Genomic DNA, 15,651 nt, shown 5'->3' on the forward strand with positions numbered 1-15,651 from the left:
CTCTTAATGGCAATTACGTAATTTCAGCCCAGGTGTAAAAAGAGTCAGGATCAAGTCATCTTGGTAACAATCACCTGCAAACAGAACCACAGTATGCTCCTTGCTGCCACCACTAACGCTGCTATTAGGTTTGACTTTTCTATTAAATTTTACCCACATGCACATCACGTGGCGTCGATCTGTAACGTTGTCAGAACTCTTAATCCTTCCGATCACTTCCTTTGTAATGAAACTCGAGGGAAATGTATACGATATGTCGACTGTGGCGATTTCTTTCTAAATACTCGCAGGGAACACGCCGTGACTCGAACGGATCATCCCGTCTCTGAGAATGAATATCGAATTGACTTTGAATTGCTTCTCGTTCTTCTTCTTCTTCTTCTTTTTCTTCTTCATCTTAAGTTTGTTCTGCTTGCTGTTTGGTTTGTAGATTAACGTACAAGAATCGTATTGAGAAGCCAGAAACATGTTGGAGGATCAAGTGGCGTACTTATTGCAGAGGTACCTTGGAAATTATGTACGAGGACTCAACAAGGAGGCTCTAAAGATCAGTGTATGGCAAGGTTGGATTCATTTCATTTTACTTCTGCTGTTTCCATCTCATGAGTTTTACTTTAGGAACTTCTGCCAACTGTCTACAGATATTGAGCTTTTGATCTTTGGCGGTTCGAGTTTTGAAAGTTTTATTACTTTAGGCAATAAGAATATGTAATTTTTCTTCGGAATAGTTGTAAGGTGGCTAATGAGAGGATAGCATTGAGTTTGCTAGGAAGATAGCTAGTGGGATTGAACTATGTTACCGATGAATTAGTGAGTTACGTTTCTTCAATTTGGACCTTACTGTTATTCCACTATGGATATAACACTTACAAGGCATTGCATCGCGCTCGGGTAGAGGATATTAGTAGGATTAAGCGCCATTTGATATTAACAATAGACAGTGAACGAGGAGGTCAAGTCCATGATTTCTACCTGTATCTGGTTATGAATTGCGGGTAGGAGCATAAAAAATTCTTTCTGATCTGGAAACTTTTATGAGTACGAGATTTTACATAAAATATCTGAATTTGAAAACGGTTGGCATAATTTGGGGGGCATTGCATTGTCAAGCATGTGTGCAAAGCTCTATTTGTTATCCTGTATGTATTTGAAGTCGTTATGGTTTTGATTGAGATTTCTACTTGTTTCTGTTACTGTCTCACAGGTGATGTTGAGCTAACAAATATGCAGCTGAAGCCAGAGGCACTCAATGCATTGAAGTTGCCAGTGAAAGTTAAAGCCGGATTTCTTGGATCAGTTAAAATTAAGGTTTGTGAAATTTCCATCAGCACAGTCCATAATATTAGTTCATATTGGGATTTCCCTTCAAAATTGAATAGTTTAATTAGACTTATAATTTTTTTTAACTCCCTGATTGGAAAGATTATGGACCAAAACTTACATATCAGCAGGAGAAGAAAATTGAAGCTGAATAGTAAACATGAATCTTTGAAATTTGAAAGGCATCAATGTATTTGAACTGGATGGTTATTAAAGCCCAAAATGATCAGGAGAGTGCACTTCATGTTACATATTGGGACTATGTTCTAATTATTTGTATAAAAAGAGTTGCTCTGTGACTTCTTAAGTTTCAACGATTCATCCTTGGTGCAGAGAAATAAAGAAGAATTATTGAAGGAAAATCTTTTTACAATAGAATTGACAAGCTTTTATAGCCAATTGTGTCGACTGCCAAGAAAGATTGTTAAACAATTATTTCAGTCTGTTGAGAATCTTTTTTGGATAAGAAGCATTAACATTGATGGCATGAAATTACAAAAGAGGGGCATTGCCCCTATGGAGTTACATAAAAATCTCGCCAGTTGGTAAGGGGAGCATTATACCTATAGTGGTGATAGAGAGGAGAACATTTACATCAAGATACAACCAAAGAACTATAGCATAAAAAATAATATGAAACAAAAGCTTCTTATCTTGAAAGATCGGGCGGTTCCTTTCTTGCCAAATACTATAACAGTAATCTCCAAGGATGCCTATTGAGAATACCAGTATTTGAAACTCTTTGACCTAACCACCACTCCACCCAAGAAATTTTCATGGGCTCCATTTCTTTGTTTCGTTGTTCTTGACTCAAAAGGTGAGACATCCAAAAGAACCAAAAGCTGGATACAAGTTTCAAACAATCAAATCAATATCATCAATCAAATGTTTTTTTTCTTTTCAAAATGATATTCCATGCTGTTGGTGGTTTGGGTGGGGGTAGGGAAAGGAAGATGAATAGTAAGGATTGATTCTTGCAATTCCTTCTGTCTGCAAGCACTTGCCAGACCTTGTTGCTATTAGTGCATTGGGGTCTGGAAGATCTCATGGCCTTGGTGGTACTGGATCTACTTTAGGTGTCAGTAGAAACTGGTGGATTGTGTAGCATAATGGTTATCTTTCATCTCCTCCTTCTAAGGATAATCTACTTCTTCATCCTCTTCTCTGCCTTCACTTTCCTCATTGGCCTCTTTTTGTAAAATGCTTATGGCGTATACTATTTGCTTCTGTAGTCAACTTGCCCTCATCTAATCCCTTTCCAATGTTTGAATTCGTGTATGGTTCTTTTTTCTTGTTTCTTGATTTCTGTCTGGTTGCAGAAGGTTATAAGAACAGTTTGAGTGTTTTTCTGCTGTCTTGAGCGAAATGCTGAGTTCTGGATTTGTGGGCATCTTTTTGGTTCTCAGATCTACTTGAGCTTGGAATTCAGGTTCCTGACTGAGCTGAACCTTGTAGTGGTCTTAGTGAGTTCTTTTGTCTGCCTTTTGAGCTGGTGGAATAGATTCAGTTAGCTTGTCAGTGGGACGTACGTCTATTTTCTTTTAATGTGTACACTACCTATTAGTTGGCTTTCAACTTGAGCTAAGGTATTTTTAGTGCTTATGCAGTAAATTGATGGGTATGTTAACCTACGTTCTTCACTTGTCATTTGCTACCTTCTATAAAGCAGTTCATAACTTTCTGACTGAATATTCTCCATCAAATATATGCACATGTACAGTGAAGAAATTCCCAGTTCCCACCACGTGCAATTGCCCATTTTAATTTGTGTGATTTTGAACATTCTGATCTTTCTGGTGTGTTATTGCATATGAAGAAATCTTGTACATGTTTATTTATTTATTTTTTTCACAAGATGCAATTTTGTATTGGAAAGAACAAACTCCCAAGGTTTTTATTTCACTGCTAGTTTGCTGCTGGTCTTTTTCAAAAGCTCACACTTTCTCAATTGAAGTTGTCTGAGGATGTTCCACCCATTTATTGAATTCTTGAAGCTAAAAATTCATTTGTAGATTATCCCGTCTCTTCTTTGTTGTCATGTACCCTTGGAAATTTTTAAGCGATGGGTTTTCTTCTCCCATGCTAATTTAAGCATTCTGCTTATGCCGGGTCGAAATCTACTTGATCGGTTCTTGGGGCAAGGTCTGTGCCATTGATTTGCTAGGTTTAGTTGCGGATGGATTGCTTCAGGTTTATCAGTGTTTCAATTGCAGCCATCCTTCTTTTCAATCTTTCTTGAGAAAGGACGCACCATTGAATATTAAGATCAACATCTTGTAACCAAGGATTAAAATGCTGGTGAAAATGTGAAGGTCTCATATTTGCAGAAATATTGGTATTGATGGATATATTATAAGAAAGATTTTTGGAACTGAGAAACATATAAAAATCATTTTGATTAATAATTAAGTATTTTGCACTTCTTAAATAAGTTATAAACCTTAGTTTTGGTAGTTATGTTCATATGGGTGAATTTTTGTTTGATAATTTTTTCATCTTTCAATGATATTTATTTGATCTATTAGAAAGATCGGTTGATGCTTTGCATTAATGTTGAATCCTCTCATTTATGGTTAAATTAACAAGTCAAATGGATATTTTGTAACTTCCGATCGAGCAAAATGTTAAGTTCCTATCTTCCCTTTACCATCCAAAGGTAAGGGTTAAAGTGGCCCCTGATACCACTTCGGTACAGAGAAAGTGGCCTCTGATACCACTTTGGTGCAGAGAATTAAAAATCTTTTTAATTGGTGGGCTCTTACATGGCACGTTGATTGGTTCTCTTGTCTTGATTGTTATACATATATTTATGACTTAAACAGGTAATTAATTTTTATTTACTTGTTATTTTGAATTTACTTATTTCCGTTCAGCTATACGGCTATTTGCAAGAGTACTTGTCATATTGTTTCAACTTTGACTTTTGTGTACATGGTTTTTATGTCATTAATACGTCTTCCAAATCAGGTTCCATGGAGCAGACTTGGTCAAGATCCTGTCATAGTGTATTTAGATCGAATTTTCTTATTAGCCGAGCCTGCTACTGAAGTTGAAGGACACAGTGAAGAGGCTATCCAAGAGGTCAAGAAAGCTAGAGTCCGGGTAAGATTTTTCTTTCCCCGGGGGGTTGGGGACAAAGAAGCCATATCACCATATAGATTTCTAATTTACTCACTCTTAACATGGAGCAGGAAATGGAAATCAAACTCTTGGAGAGGATGCAGCGAATGAAGACAGAAATGGTATGTCTACTGTATGCACTATGGGTCGTTTCGGTCCCTGAATGGAGGTTGCAAGTTTTCTCTTATATGTTCTTAATCGAGTTTTCTCCACTAATTGCCAATGAATTTCGATTTGCATTGGTGAAACATTAAGATATATTTTCATGGAAAATACGTTGAAGTTGTATTGTAATTTTTTTATGCATTGGTTGTTACTTGTGAGGCTCATGGCCATCGTGATTAAATATTGCTGATCACACCTAAAAAACCCACCCCAAAAAGAACAATAATACTAAAAAAGAATAATAAAAAGAACAAGTAGAAACCCGGTCATTTATTTGAGGTAGGAAACTTTGTCCCTTTTCAGACACTTGCACACGAAGTCACATCCAAATCTTATTAGAGGATATTGATGTCTAGCCATTTATTCTACATCTCTAGCTTTAGGAGAATCAAATTTTATTAATGTTTGAAATTTATAGAAGGGATGTATTATCCGTAATGTTTACAAAGGACCTTTCCAATTTACCATGATGAGGGAGGTATGACTATTGGAAATAAAATTATTTTTTTTATTTATTTTTATTTTTATAAGAGACAATTTCATTGATGATTGAAATTTACAAAAGGGATGTATAATCCATGGTGTTTACAAAAGACCTTTCCAATTTGTAATGAGGGAGGAGGTATAACTATATGAAGTAAAAATATTAGACAGTTTACACCAAGATATAGCTTGGTAAACAACGTTGTCGAAAATTTGTGTATGTTTGTGTATTTTTTGCAAATATTCTCTGATTTTTTTTCTTTCCATAAATTCCAAAAGAAAGCCATGATGAGGTTTTTTCATAATAGGGTTTTTGTATTCTTGAAAGGGTGGTACGTTAAGGCGATATCCAAAAATTCCTTTACCTCCCTAGGAAATATGAGATACCATCCGAATATATTGAGAATTGTTGTCCAGAAATTCTGAGCGTATGTGCATTGCATGAACAAGTGGCTTTGTGATTCGTTTTCTTTCTTGCATAATAGACACCAATTTGGAGAAAGAGTGATATAAGACATTCTTTTTTGAAGATTTTCACTTGTGTTAATGACTTTATGCGCTATTTTCCAAAGGAAGAACTTCACCTTTTTAGGTTGATGTCCGTTCCATACTGTCTTTGTTAGGGTGGGATTTATTGGTTTCACTTTTTCCCCCATGTCCATCATCAAGGATTTTGTAGAAAAGACCCCGTCAGCGCTGGGGAGCCAAGTCGGTGAGTTTGCTTTGTTTAACAATACCACAAGGGCAAGGTCAAGGCTTAATTTGGCCCACTCCGTTGCTTCATTATACTTTAAATTCTTACCAAGCTTCAGGTCCCAAAATTTGTTGACAACATTCTACGTTTCTTTAATCTTGGCTTTTTTGCTGAGAGAGAGCCTGTACAAAAGTCTAAGGTGGTGTTTTCAATCCATGGGTTAGTCCATAATGATGTGCTTCCCCCATCACCCACCTTATGGCGAGTTCGGTTGGTGATGAGGTTTTGATGTTTCTTTATGTACTTCCAACGCTTTTTTGTAGAAGATGGAAGGGTGATTTTTGTTTGATGTAGGAGTATATTTAGCCTTTGTAAGATTTCTCCCTAAGGCCTTTTCTTCATGATGATATCTCCATATCCATTTGGCGAGGGGAGCTTTGTTCTTCTTCCTTATCGAGAGAAGATCGAGGCCTCCCTTTTCTGTTGGGAGGTTTATAATATTCATCTAAAAAGGTGTACATCATCTTTCCACAAGTAGTTTCTGAATGATCTTTCTATATCCGCGACCACTTTTTGTGGCATTTCAAATAGAGACATGTAGTAAGTAGGGAGGTTGGATAATGTGGCTTGTATTAGGATGAGTCTTCTGCCTTTTGAAGTATAACGTGATGACCATGTTGACAACATTCTTTCTATTTTTTCAATATAATCTTCTAGAAGGAAAATGATTTGTGGTTCCTTTTTTAGAGGTAGTCGTAGGTACATATTTGACCATTCTCCCTTTTTAGAACCATATATGCTAGCAAATTCTTCAATAATCTTTGTGCTGATATTGATGCCCATGATCTCTGTTTTTTGTTTTTTTTGGAGATTGATATTTTGTCCAGAGAATCCTTCAAAGGTTTTTACCGTCTCAATTATGTTTTTTTATGGAAAAGGCATCTACCAAGTCAGAAAAGAGGATTGTGTTGTCTGCAAACTGAAGGTGGTTGATGCTCAAGTCTTCATTACCAATATGAAAACCTTTTATCTGCCCTTTGTATGGCGATTGAGGCCGTCCATTACCATGATGAAGAGAAAAAGGGATAGTGGATCTTTTTGTTTCAGACCCCGTGTGGCATAAATCTTCCCTCTCGGTCTTCCATTGATAATGATGGAGAAGTTTGTGGATGAGATGCATCCTTTAATCCACCTTCGCCATTTTGAGCCAAAGCCTTTTGTCATCGGAATGTTTTCGAGGAAAGTCCAACCAATCTTGTTGAAGGCTTTAATGACTATTCCTTTTTGTTTCTTTCCCATTCATCTATGAGTTTGTTTGCCATGAGGGATGCATCAAGAATTTGTTGCCCCTCTACAAAAGCTGTTTGTTGCCCAATTATTGTGAAGGGGAGAACGTTTTTTAGAAACGTTCTGATAATACTCTTCCTATGATTTTATATAAATTGGTCGTGAGGCTTATGGGACGAAAGTCTGCAACAGTGCAATCATCCAATTTCTTTGAGATCAGACATATGTATGTTTTATTCAGGTTGCCATTGATAACTCTGTTTCAAAAAAAAATCTTGGAATACTCTCATGATATCAACTCTCATAAAATTTCAGCATTTTTTGAAAAAATTCTGATGTAAAACCATTCGGTCCGGGAGTTTTATCGGAGCCTAGGTGCTGAATCGCCTTCCCCACCTCTTCTTAAGTGAAAACGACCTCGAGGGAGGCAACTTGCTGTTGTTCAATAGGACTCCAGTCCAGATCGTGGGGAAATTTGTAGTATGCATTGTCCTTTGTGTATAAGGATGTGTAAAAGGACACAAATTGTGATACAATTTCTTCTTCATTTACTAAACTTCTGCCTTGTGTGGATAGTATTTCATGATGGTACTCTTTCGTTTCTTTGTAACCATGATACGATGGAAAAATTTGGAGTTTATGTCACCTTCCTCTAACCATCGTTTTTTACATTTTTGTCTCCAAGATTGCTCTTCGTTTGCTGCCAACGAAATAAGTTCTGCTTTCCTAAGCTTTTTCTGTGTGTATTGAACTAGTGTGATGGAGCTAGCTTCCACCATCTGATCTAGGAGGACAATTTCAGTTAGCAGTTGGTTTCTATGTGTGGAAATACAACTAAAAACCTCCGTATTCCATTTCGTCAGGACTTCTTTTAGTCTTTTAAGTTTGTTGATGAAATCGTGCCCCGACCATCCACGGATGGGTGTATTCTTCTACTAGTATTTTACCATTGGTAAAAATTCAGGATGGTTCAACCACATATTCTCAAATCGGAAAGGTGAGGGCCCCATTTATAGCAACCCATGGAAAGTAGAGTGGGATAATGATAAGATGTAGGTCTATTCAGTCTTTGAACACCCGCGTTACTGAATTTTCCAAGGAGGCCTTCAGTGGCAAGAAATCTATCGATGAGTGTTGAGGTGGGTGGAGATCTATTGTTTGACCATGTATAAAGTCCATTACTGAGGGGAAGGTTAATGAGTTCGGCTTTTCTTATGAAATTATTGAAGTGTCTCATGCTTTTGGTGGCTTTTCCACTAGATTTTTCATGTGCCCGTTGAGAGATATTGATATCTACATGGCCATAGATGTCTTTCTTGATATCTACATGGCCATAGATTCCTGTATCCAAAATCTGTAATTATCAGCTAGTGTAATATGTGTGGTTAAGGTGTACAAGCCTTTGGTGACTTCTAAAATGGTTAAAGTTGGGTCGTTCCACATGATTAAGATCCCCCTGATGTACCTAAGGCATCCAAAGTTGACCAACCAATATGTCTGGGGCTCCAAAGGGATTTAACTGTCCAACGATCAACCTAATTCAATTTTGTTTCTTGAAGAATAACCATTGTGGGATTGTATTTGAGGAGGAAGGACTTGATTAGGGCTCTTTTTTGCCGATCTCCCAAGCCCTTAACATTCCAGGAGATAATAATCATAAGAGGTACTGACCTCCCAATTGAAACTTGCTCGATTTCTCATAATTGATGTTTGAAAGGAGGCCAGCAACCTTTCTGGTCAGTGCTCTCTAGTCAGTGCTCTCTAGTCAGTTTATCTATTTCTTGGCCGTAGTGGGTTTCTTTTTCCTAGATGGAATAGCCATGATGCACATGTGGTGTTTTTTTTAGCCATGGTGCCAAGATTTGGATGGCTCTTGTTGGTTTGAGTGTTGCTGATATCGGGGTGCTCTCTTCTACCTCTATTTCATCCTGCTTTTTTTTTGAAAAAGAGTGCCAAGCTCTGTGTCTGCAAGGTTGATCTCTAGCAATGGATGAGAGATGTTGGGCTTACCCGCGGTGGGGGATAGTGGGGCGGTGGAGAGGGGGAGAGGCTGGATGCATATTCGTCGTCTGATTCTTGGTCAATGCCAACCGTGGAGAATTTTATTCCGGGGACGAGGAGGGTTTTTTTGGTTATTTATGATGATGACATGTTTTTCTGGTGATATTGTCACAACTTGTGGGTCGGGATAAGAAGTGGTGTAGTAGATGGGGTTTTGGAGATTGGTGGAAAGTAGGGTGAGGGGTTGGTGGCCTTTGGTTCATGGGGGGAGACCATGGATTTATGGGGCATGGAAGATGGNTGGCTTGGAGGGTAGGGGGTTGTCCATGGCGGATGGGTATGGTCATTACCTTTTTGGGCCTTTGTGGTATGACCATACACTCTGTTAGGTGTAAATTTGGTGGTGAGTCTTGCTGTACTCGAGAGGCCCCTTTAGGTGTTGTTTCTTGGTGGTTTGACCAACGGTGTGGTCCAAGAATGCCGCAAGAAATATCTGTAATAAACTCGGTATCCTCTGAGGTACAAAAACTTTTCCATGCTTGGTTAGTGCCCGAGTAGCCAATCATAACATCAACAAACGATTCTGTATTAAAGCAAGGGTTTATATTGACCATAAGGGGATTCTTGGAAGATGATGATATTGGGACTTCTGCTGGTATGAAACCCCATGTGTTTTTCTCAATAAAAATGGTGGCTTCCATGAGGTCCACTCTCCATGAGGTTTTTTTAGCAATCTCAACAAAACCTCCAAAGGCGTCTCCTATGTGTTTCAAAGTTTCAATGTCCAAACGATTAAGAGGCAGATTTTTTATTTTAATCCAACCTCTATAAGAGAGAACCACTGGGTCATTCAGGGTCTTTTTATTTGACCATGGTTCTAGTTTCACAGCGTAGGGGTTTAGTTGGAAAAAGACATTGAGTATGCATTGGATGCTCCTGATTATCATAAACTAGTCATCGTGAAAATGTTTCCGAGTGATAGTTACCATCGTATCCCATACAGTATGAATGGGGGAGGGGGGAAACTCGTTGTTGATCGTCGTTGCTTTTTTGTTTAGAATCAAAAGACATATTTCTGCATCTATCTTTCTGGCATTTGTGACAACTTTTTAGTAACAAGCAAGGGTTGTGTAGGTCGATGGATATGTCTGTGGTCTTGTCTTTTACTTTGAGATATTGAGTTTAGTTGTTGTTCTGGTTGTTTTAGTGGACAACACGGAATAGTTTCCAATAAGATTGAAAAAAGCTATCCAACCATTCTGTTCGCCCACTGGGACAAACAGTTTGTTAAGACCTCCATTTCCATGATAATGAGATTTCAGCCATAGTACTCTTCTTATTTGTGAGTTTTTTTATCCAAATGGTCTGTTCCAGAAAACGTTTCAACTTGAAGAATTTTTGGTTCAATGGAGCCAATAGTAGTGCTTAATAAGATGTTTTCAGCCATTGGAAAGAGTCCCATTTCAATGATAGGAAAAAAGCTGTCTCGGGTGATTTGTAATAGCTTGATTCTTGTTCCCGTGTATCTGTCATCTAACTCAATTGTATAGGTCTTCCTATCAATGACAATTTTGCATCTCTGAAGTATTTGGTGTGATGCCATGGGTCAAAGGTTACAGTCAAATGGATTTGAAATCCTTGCTGGTTGATGGGTCAAAGGTTACTGTCCATATGAAATCCTTGCTGGTTGATGCAAATCCTTGCTGTCGGAGGTACAATCAGGCAAAAACAGCAACCTAGCTGCTTTTTGAAAAGCCGAGGAGGAAATCTTCAGAGATGGATTCCAAGGCTTTTTATTGGTGGCTGTCGTCGTGGGTTGAGCAAGCGTCGTCGTCGGAGGAGCAGCTGTACACGTTTACTGGCACTGGAAGTCAGAGGAGCGGCTGTCGTCGTGGTCTTCTTCGGTCGGAGGAGTGGCTCGCCGGCTGTGTAGGTGTGGGATTGGAGGGGCGGTTGTCCTTATGGTCTTCTACGTCTTCCCCACCTTGGCACGGCGCCAAAAGTCGCGACTCTTCGCTTCTGGAAATCGCTACTTTGTAGGGAGGCAGCAATGGAGGAACCATGACGGCGGCTTCGGAAGTCGCAACTCTCTCTCTTTCTCTCTAGTTTTTAACTCCCGCTAACATCTCATTTTCATAATAACAAGACTCCGAAAGTATTAGAAAATTTATACCAAGAAATGACGTGGTAAACAACATTTTCGAAGTACCTATTATAAGTATGTGTCTTCTTCGTGAATACTTTTTGATTTCTATCTTTCCATAGATTCTAATAGTAAGCCATAATGAGATTAGCTTTGGCATTTTTGAAGGGGTGATAGTTAAAGCCAATTTCAGTAACTCCTCTTTTACCTCCCTGGAAAAGTGAAATTCCATTCGAAGATATTGGGAATCTTTGTCCGGACTTGATATGTATACGTCCATTGTATAAATATATGGTTTTATGATTTGTTGTTTTTCTTGCACAATGGGCACTCATTTTGAAGTCGAGTCATGTAGGACATTCTTTTTTGTAGGTTTTTACTTGTACTAATGACTTTATGCACCGTTTTCCGTAGTAGTTCTCCTTTCCATATTGCTCGTGTGAGGTTTATTACTTCTACCTTTCCCTTATGTCTATCATGAAAGATTTTATCAAAAAAAACTTCAACACTAGGAAAGCATTTCAATGAGCATGCTTCTTGAGATGAGACAATACTACTGGGGCAAGCTAAAGGCTTAATTCGCTTCATTCTATATCTTTGTTATCCTTTTAGGTTTCTACTGAATTTCAAGTCCTAGAATTTGTTTACATCTTACCATGTTTTTTGACTACATCCTGATATTTTTGGAGTGAAGGCCCTGAACCCGGAATTCCTGTTTTCCTTCCTCATAATTGATGTCAAGCATATGTGATATATTTTTTTATTTGCATGGCTTTAATTTCCTTTCCCCCTTCTTTTTTTCTTTTCTCTAAAGAATAATTCGTGGTTGGGATCACTGATCAGCACAATAATCGGAAATTTGAAGCTTTCGATATCAAACATCCACGTCAGATACGAGGATATTGAAAGGTAAAAAAGAATGTCTCTACTTCATGTGCTTGATTGATTTATTTAATAGCATAAGTTTCCATTTGCAGCAATCCTGGACATCCATTTGCAGCTGGTGTAAGCTTAGAAAAACTTTCTGCTGTTACCGTAGATGATGATTGGAAGGAGACTTTTATAACTGGTGGTGCACTTGATCGTATTCATAAGGTTTGGTTCTTAGACATTTCATTTTTTTTTGTAATGTCCTTGTCCCCTTCTCTATGTATTGGACATGAAATAAGATCTCTGTGTTACTATTGGAAAAGATCCAATTATGTGCAGGCTTTTTGAAAAAACTTTAATAACACACAGAATGCTAAGGCTGGAGCGTTCAACTTGCAAACCTTTATAGTTGTTAACTGTTTATTTCTACTCTTATTTTTATTTTTCTGTAGGAAACGGACTTTTAGTTGGTAAGTGAAAAGTTAAACTATAGCATTCTTCTTTTCTAAACCAAGAAATAGCTTTTTCATTGATAGATGAAGAGATACAAAATGTTCAGAGAAGAAACCTTTGGTCAAAACAACAGCCACAAAAAGACAACCAACTTTAAACTGGTTAAAACGGCAACTAACCCACATGCTCAACATGGTTAAGAAACCAAACAAAAAAGATAAAACGATAAATCTGCACCCAAACTGCCAAAACCGAACAAGCAAAAACAGTAAACCAGCAGCTCCTTAAGTTTTCTGCAGGGTGAAGAGGTTGTGTGATGAAGTTCGAGAGGTGGTGAAGTTTAATGCTTTTATGGTGTTGGTCACAGGGTCTTTTTGTATTTTTGTAATTTGATCTAGGTTTGATTTTTTGGATTAGTCTTTGGACTCCCTTTTTTGTTGATCTTGTTTCTCTGAATTCTTTGTATTTCCTTCATTCTTCTCAATTAAAGCTTGGTTCTTGCAATAATAATAAACATAAAATAAATAAAACAAGAAAATTTCCTTCAGAGATAAAATCTTTATGTAATCCCATGAAGCTGAAAGGAATTTGGCATTAAGATAATCTTTTGGCATTAAGATAATCTTCAATCATATAGAACTATTCGATTGGAAAATATGGTAAGTGTGAGTCCTTGTTTTTTGGGTGATAATACTAAGTATGATAATCTTTAGATAATTGATGAACTTAGATGTCTCCTTTTGAGCCAATTTCAATTAAAGTAACCACTAAATTGCTTTCTTCCCGTTGCTACCCTTTATTTACTACATGAGACCCATGACATACAAACTTCTCACTCATCCTTTAGGCATATGAATCGAGAAATTTTAGAGATGTGGTTAGGATATTGATGTGGATGGATAAGAGGTAAATTCATTTTAGTCTTGACTAAGTCATTGGTTAATCCTTTTAGTTTTCATGTTGGTTTTAGATTTCTTTTAATTCTCTATTAATGAGAATCCCTCTCATGTATTCTTCACGACTTTTTTGATTTATAATAAAGACAGGAGTTAATCTTGGTGTGAATCCTCCTTTTATCTTCATGGGCTACACCAGATATTACGGGGCCATATCTATCATTAGAAAGAAGTTGAGTTAGTGAAATATGGTTATCAATATGACACTTAAGTGTAAGGAGCGACTGTTTATGGAACTAATGTTCGAAAGAATTTAGACCACTGAAGATTTGAAAGGAATTTGTGGTGAAATGTGGTTACAAATGGATTGACTGAGAAGTTTCTAGAAATATTTTGTTGGAGAGCTTAGGCCTCTTGGATTGTTTAGGAAACTTGTAATTGTCCTTCCTAATATCAATCCCATTTTGAATTATTAGAAAAAAAGTTTGTAGCGAAATGTGGTCATAAATGGTGTGCATAGGAAATTCCTAGAAATCATTTGTTGGAGAGTTTAGATATCTTGGGTGGTTTAGGAAACTTGTAATTGTCTTTCTAATTGTCAATACAATTTCATTCGAAGTCCTTCTCACCATCTTAAAAGAGATGGAGAGACCTTTCTCCTCCCTCTCTCCATAAAACCCTAATTCTTTTCCATTAGCTGTCATTGCTTGGGACTGTTGTACATCGTTATCTCTTCACTTGTCACTTGTTGTCCTCTATCTCGCCATTAGCCAGTTCTTTTTCTGTCCACTTTATTGGTCTATTTGACTTTTGCGCTAGTCTCCTCTCTTGGCTGTTAATCAATTTCTCTTTGTAGTCACTTTCTGCCATTTTTTGCCGTTTGGACGCCTTTTTGTGTGCCTCTTGTCAGTTTGTTTCATAAGCTATTAATACGTTGGTTGCCCTTTGTTGCCCTTCTGTTATGAATTTTGTTCATCCATCAGCTTGTTTGCTATTGGTTTTCATTAGAACGTAGTAGTTGCTGTATTGAAGAGAGTTATTATCAAACATATGGATTTAAACTCCTCCCTCAGGAGCAATTGTCAATTGTGTTGTATAGCTAATATTTGATGGAGGGAAAGTAATTAGTATGAAAAATGGGACATGAGCAAGCGTAGTAAACCAGAATTCATCAATGGCTATGGAGGTTGGACTAAAATCATGAACTTACCTCTCACTATTAAAATATGCGCAGTAGGTCATTACTTTGGTGATTTAATTCGTATTTCATCTAAGACCCTAATTTGTTGGATTGTAGGTCAACTTATATTGAAGTTCAAAAGAACATTTGTTGTTTCATTCTTGCCTCAATGGAAGCTATTGATCCAAGAAGGGAAAGTTTTTCCTTCAATTTGGGATATCACTTCAACTGATATTCCTTCCATCTAATGTCATATGATATCACTTTAGATCTAAAATATTTTTTGAATCTATAGGACATTACTCGAATTGGCTTGGTAATTGAAGATGAAAAGTCTCCTCAACATAGTTATTCACCACCTTTTGATGATTTATTAGTTCAATCACCATATTTTTTGTATGCTTCATAGGAAAACTTAGAGCTTCCTATTGCAATCGCTAATGTGACCCCTTTAGGTGACTCCCTTAGGGCGCTTGAGTTCTCTAAGTTTTTAAGTGTTCTGGATGTGAAAAATTGTTTTGTTGTAGCTTATCCACAATTCTATACTTGAAGAATAGTGCGTCATTCTTCAATTCCTCCAATTACTGAGGATAATACTTTGAATCTAGATTCCGTTGAAGAAAATATTTTTAGTTTTTGGCACCATAATGCCAAGCCCCTTACGGTGCTTGAGTCTGCAACTTGGATTTAGAGGTAAATGGCCTAGTTAATAGGTGCATACGGAAGAATAGGATTATGATTTTGTCCACAAGATGACCCTAGAACGCTATAACCCATTGAAGCTACAAAACAAGTTCTGATTAGAGGATATTGAAGAAGAAATTGTAAGAATTGATGAAATAGAAATTCAATTAAATAAATACTTCCGTAAGTCGGTGAAAAGAAATCCAAGAAAATGAATCAAGAAAGAGTGGGTATGCTGAACGGAAGAAGGAAGAACAAATGGAAAAAAAGAAGTGCTGGGTGTTGCCTGCTGGAATTTGAAAGGGCATGCAACTCAGACAGTTGAGGCACAAAAAATCTTCCTGAACATAATTAA

At 37.3% G+C, this 15,651-nt stretch overlaps 1 protein-coding gene across 1 annotated transcript in view; it reads left to right on the forward strand.

The window, feature by feature from the left end:
• Positions 1-215: 215 nt before the first annotated feature.
• LOC111811402 overlaps positions 216-15,651 on the forward strand; it is a 77,759-nt gene continuing 62,323 nt past the window's right edge. The window contains exons 1-6 of the mRNA XM_023698219.1: positions 216-563; positions 1,205-1,308; positions 4,288-4,422; positions 4,512-4,562; positions 12,028-12,122; positions 12,191-12,308. Of these exons, the coding sequence (XP_023553987.1) occupies positions 467-563; positions 1,205-1,308; positions 4,288-4,422; positions 4,512-4,562; positions 12,028-12,122; positions 12,191-12,308 (600 nt within the window). The 5' untranslated portion in view covers positions 216-466. The remainder of the gene's footprint in view (positions 564-1,204; positions 1,309-4,287; positions 4,423-4,511; positions 4,563-12,027; positions 12,123-12,190; positions 12,309-15,651) is intronic.

This window comes from Cucurbita pepo, chromosome LG15, assembly GCF_002806865.2.
Source record: "Cucurbita pepo subsp. pepo cultivar mu-cu-16 chromosome LG15, ASM280686v2, whole genome shotgun sequence".
NCBI lineage: Eukaryota > Viridiplantae > Streptophyta > Magnoliopsida > Cucurbitales > Cucurbitaceae > Cucurbita > Cucurbita pepo.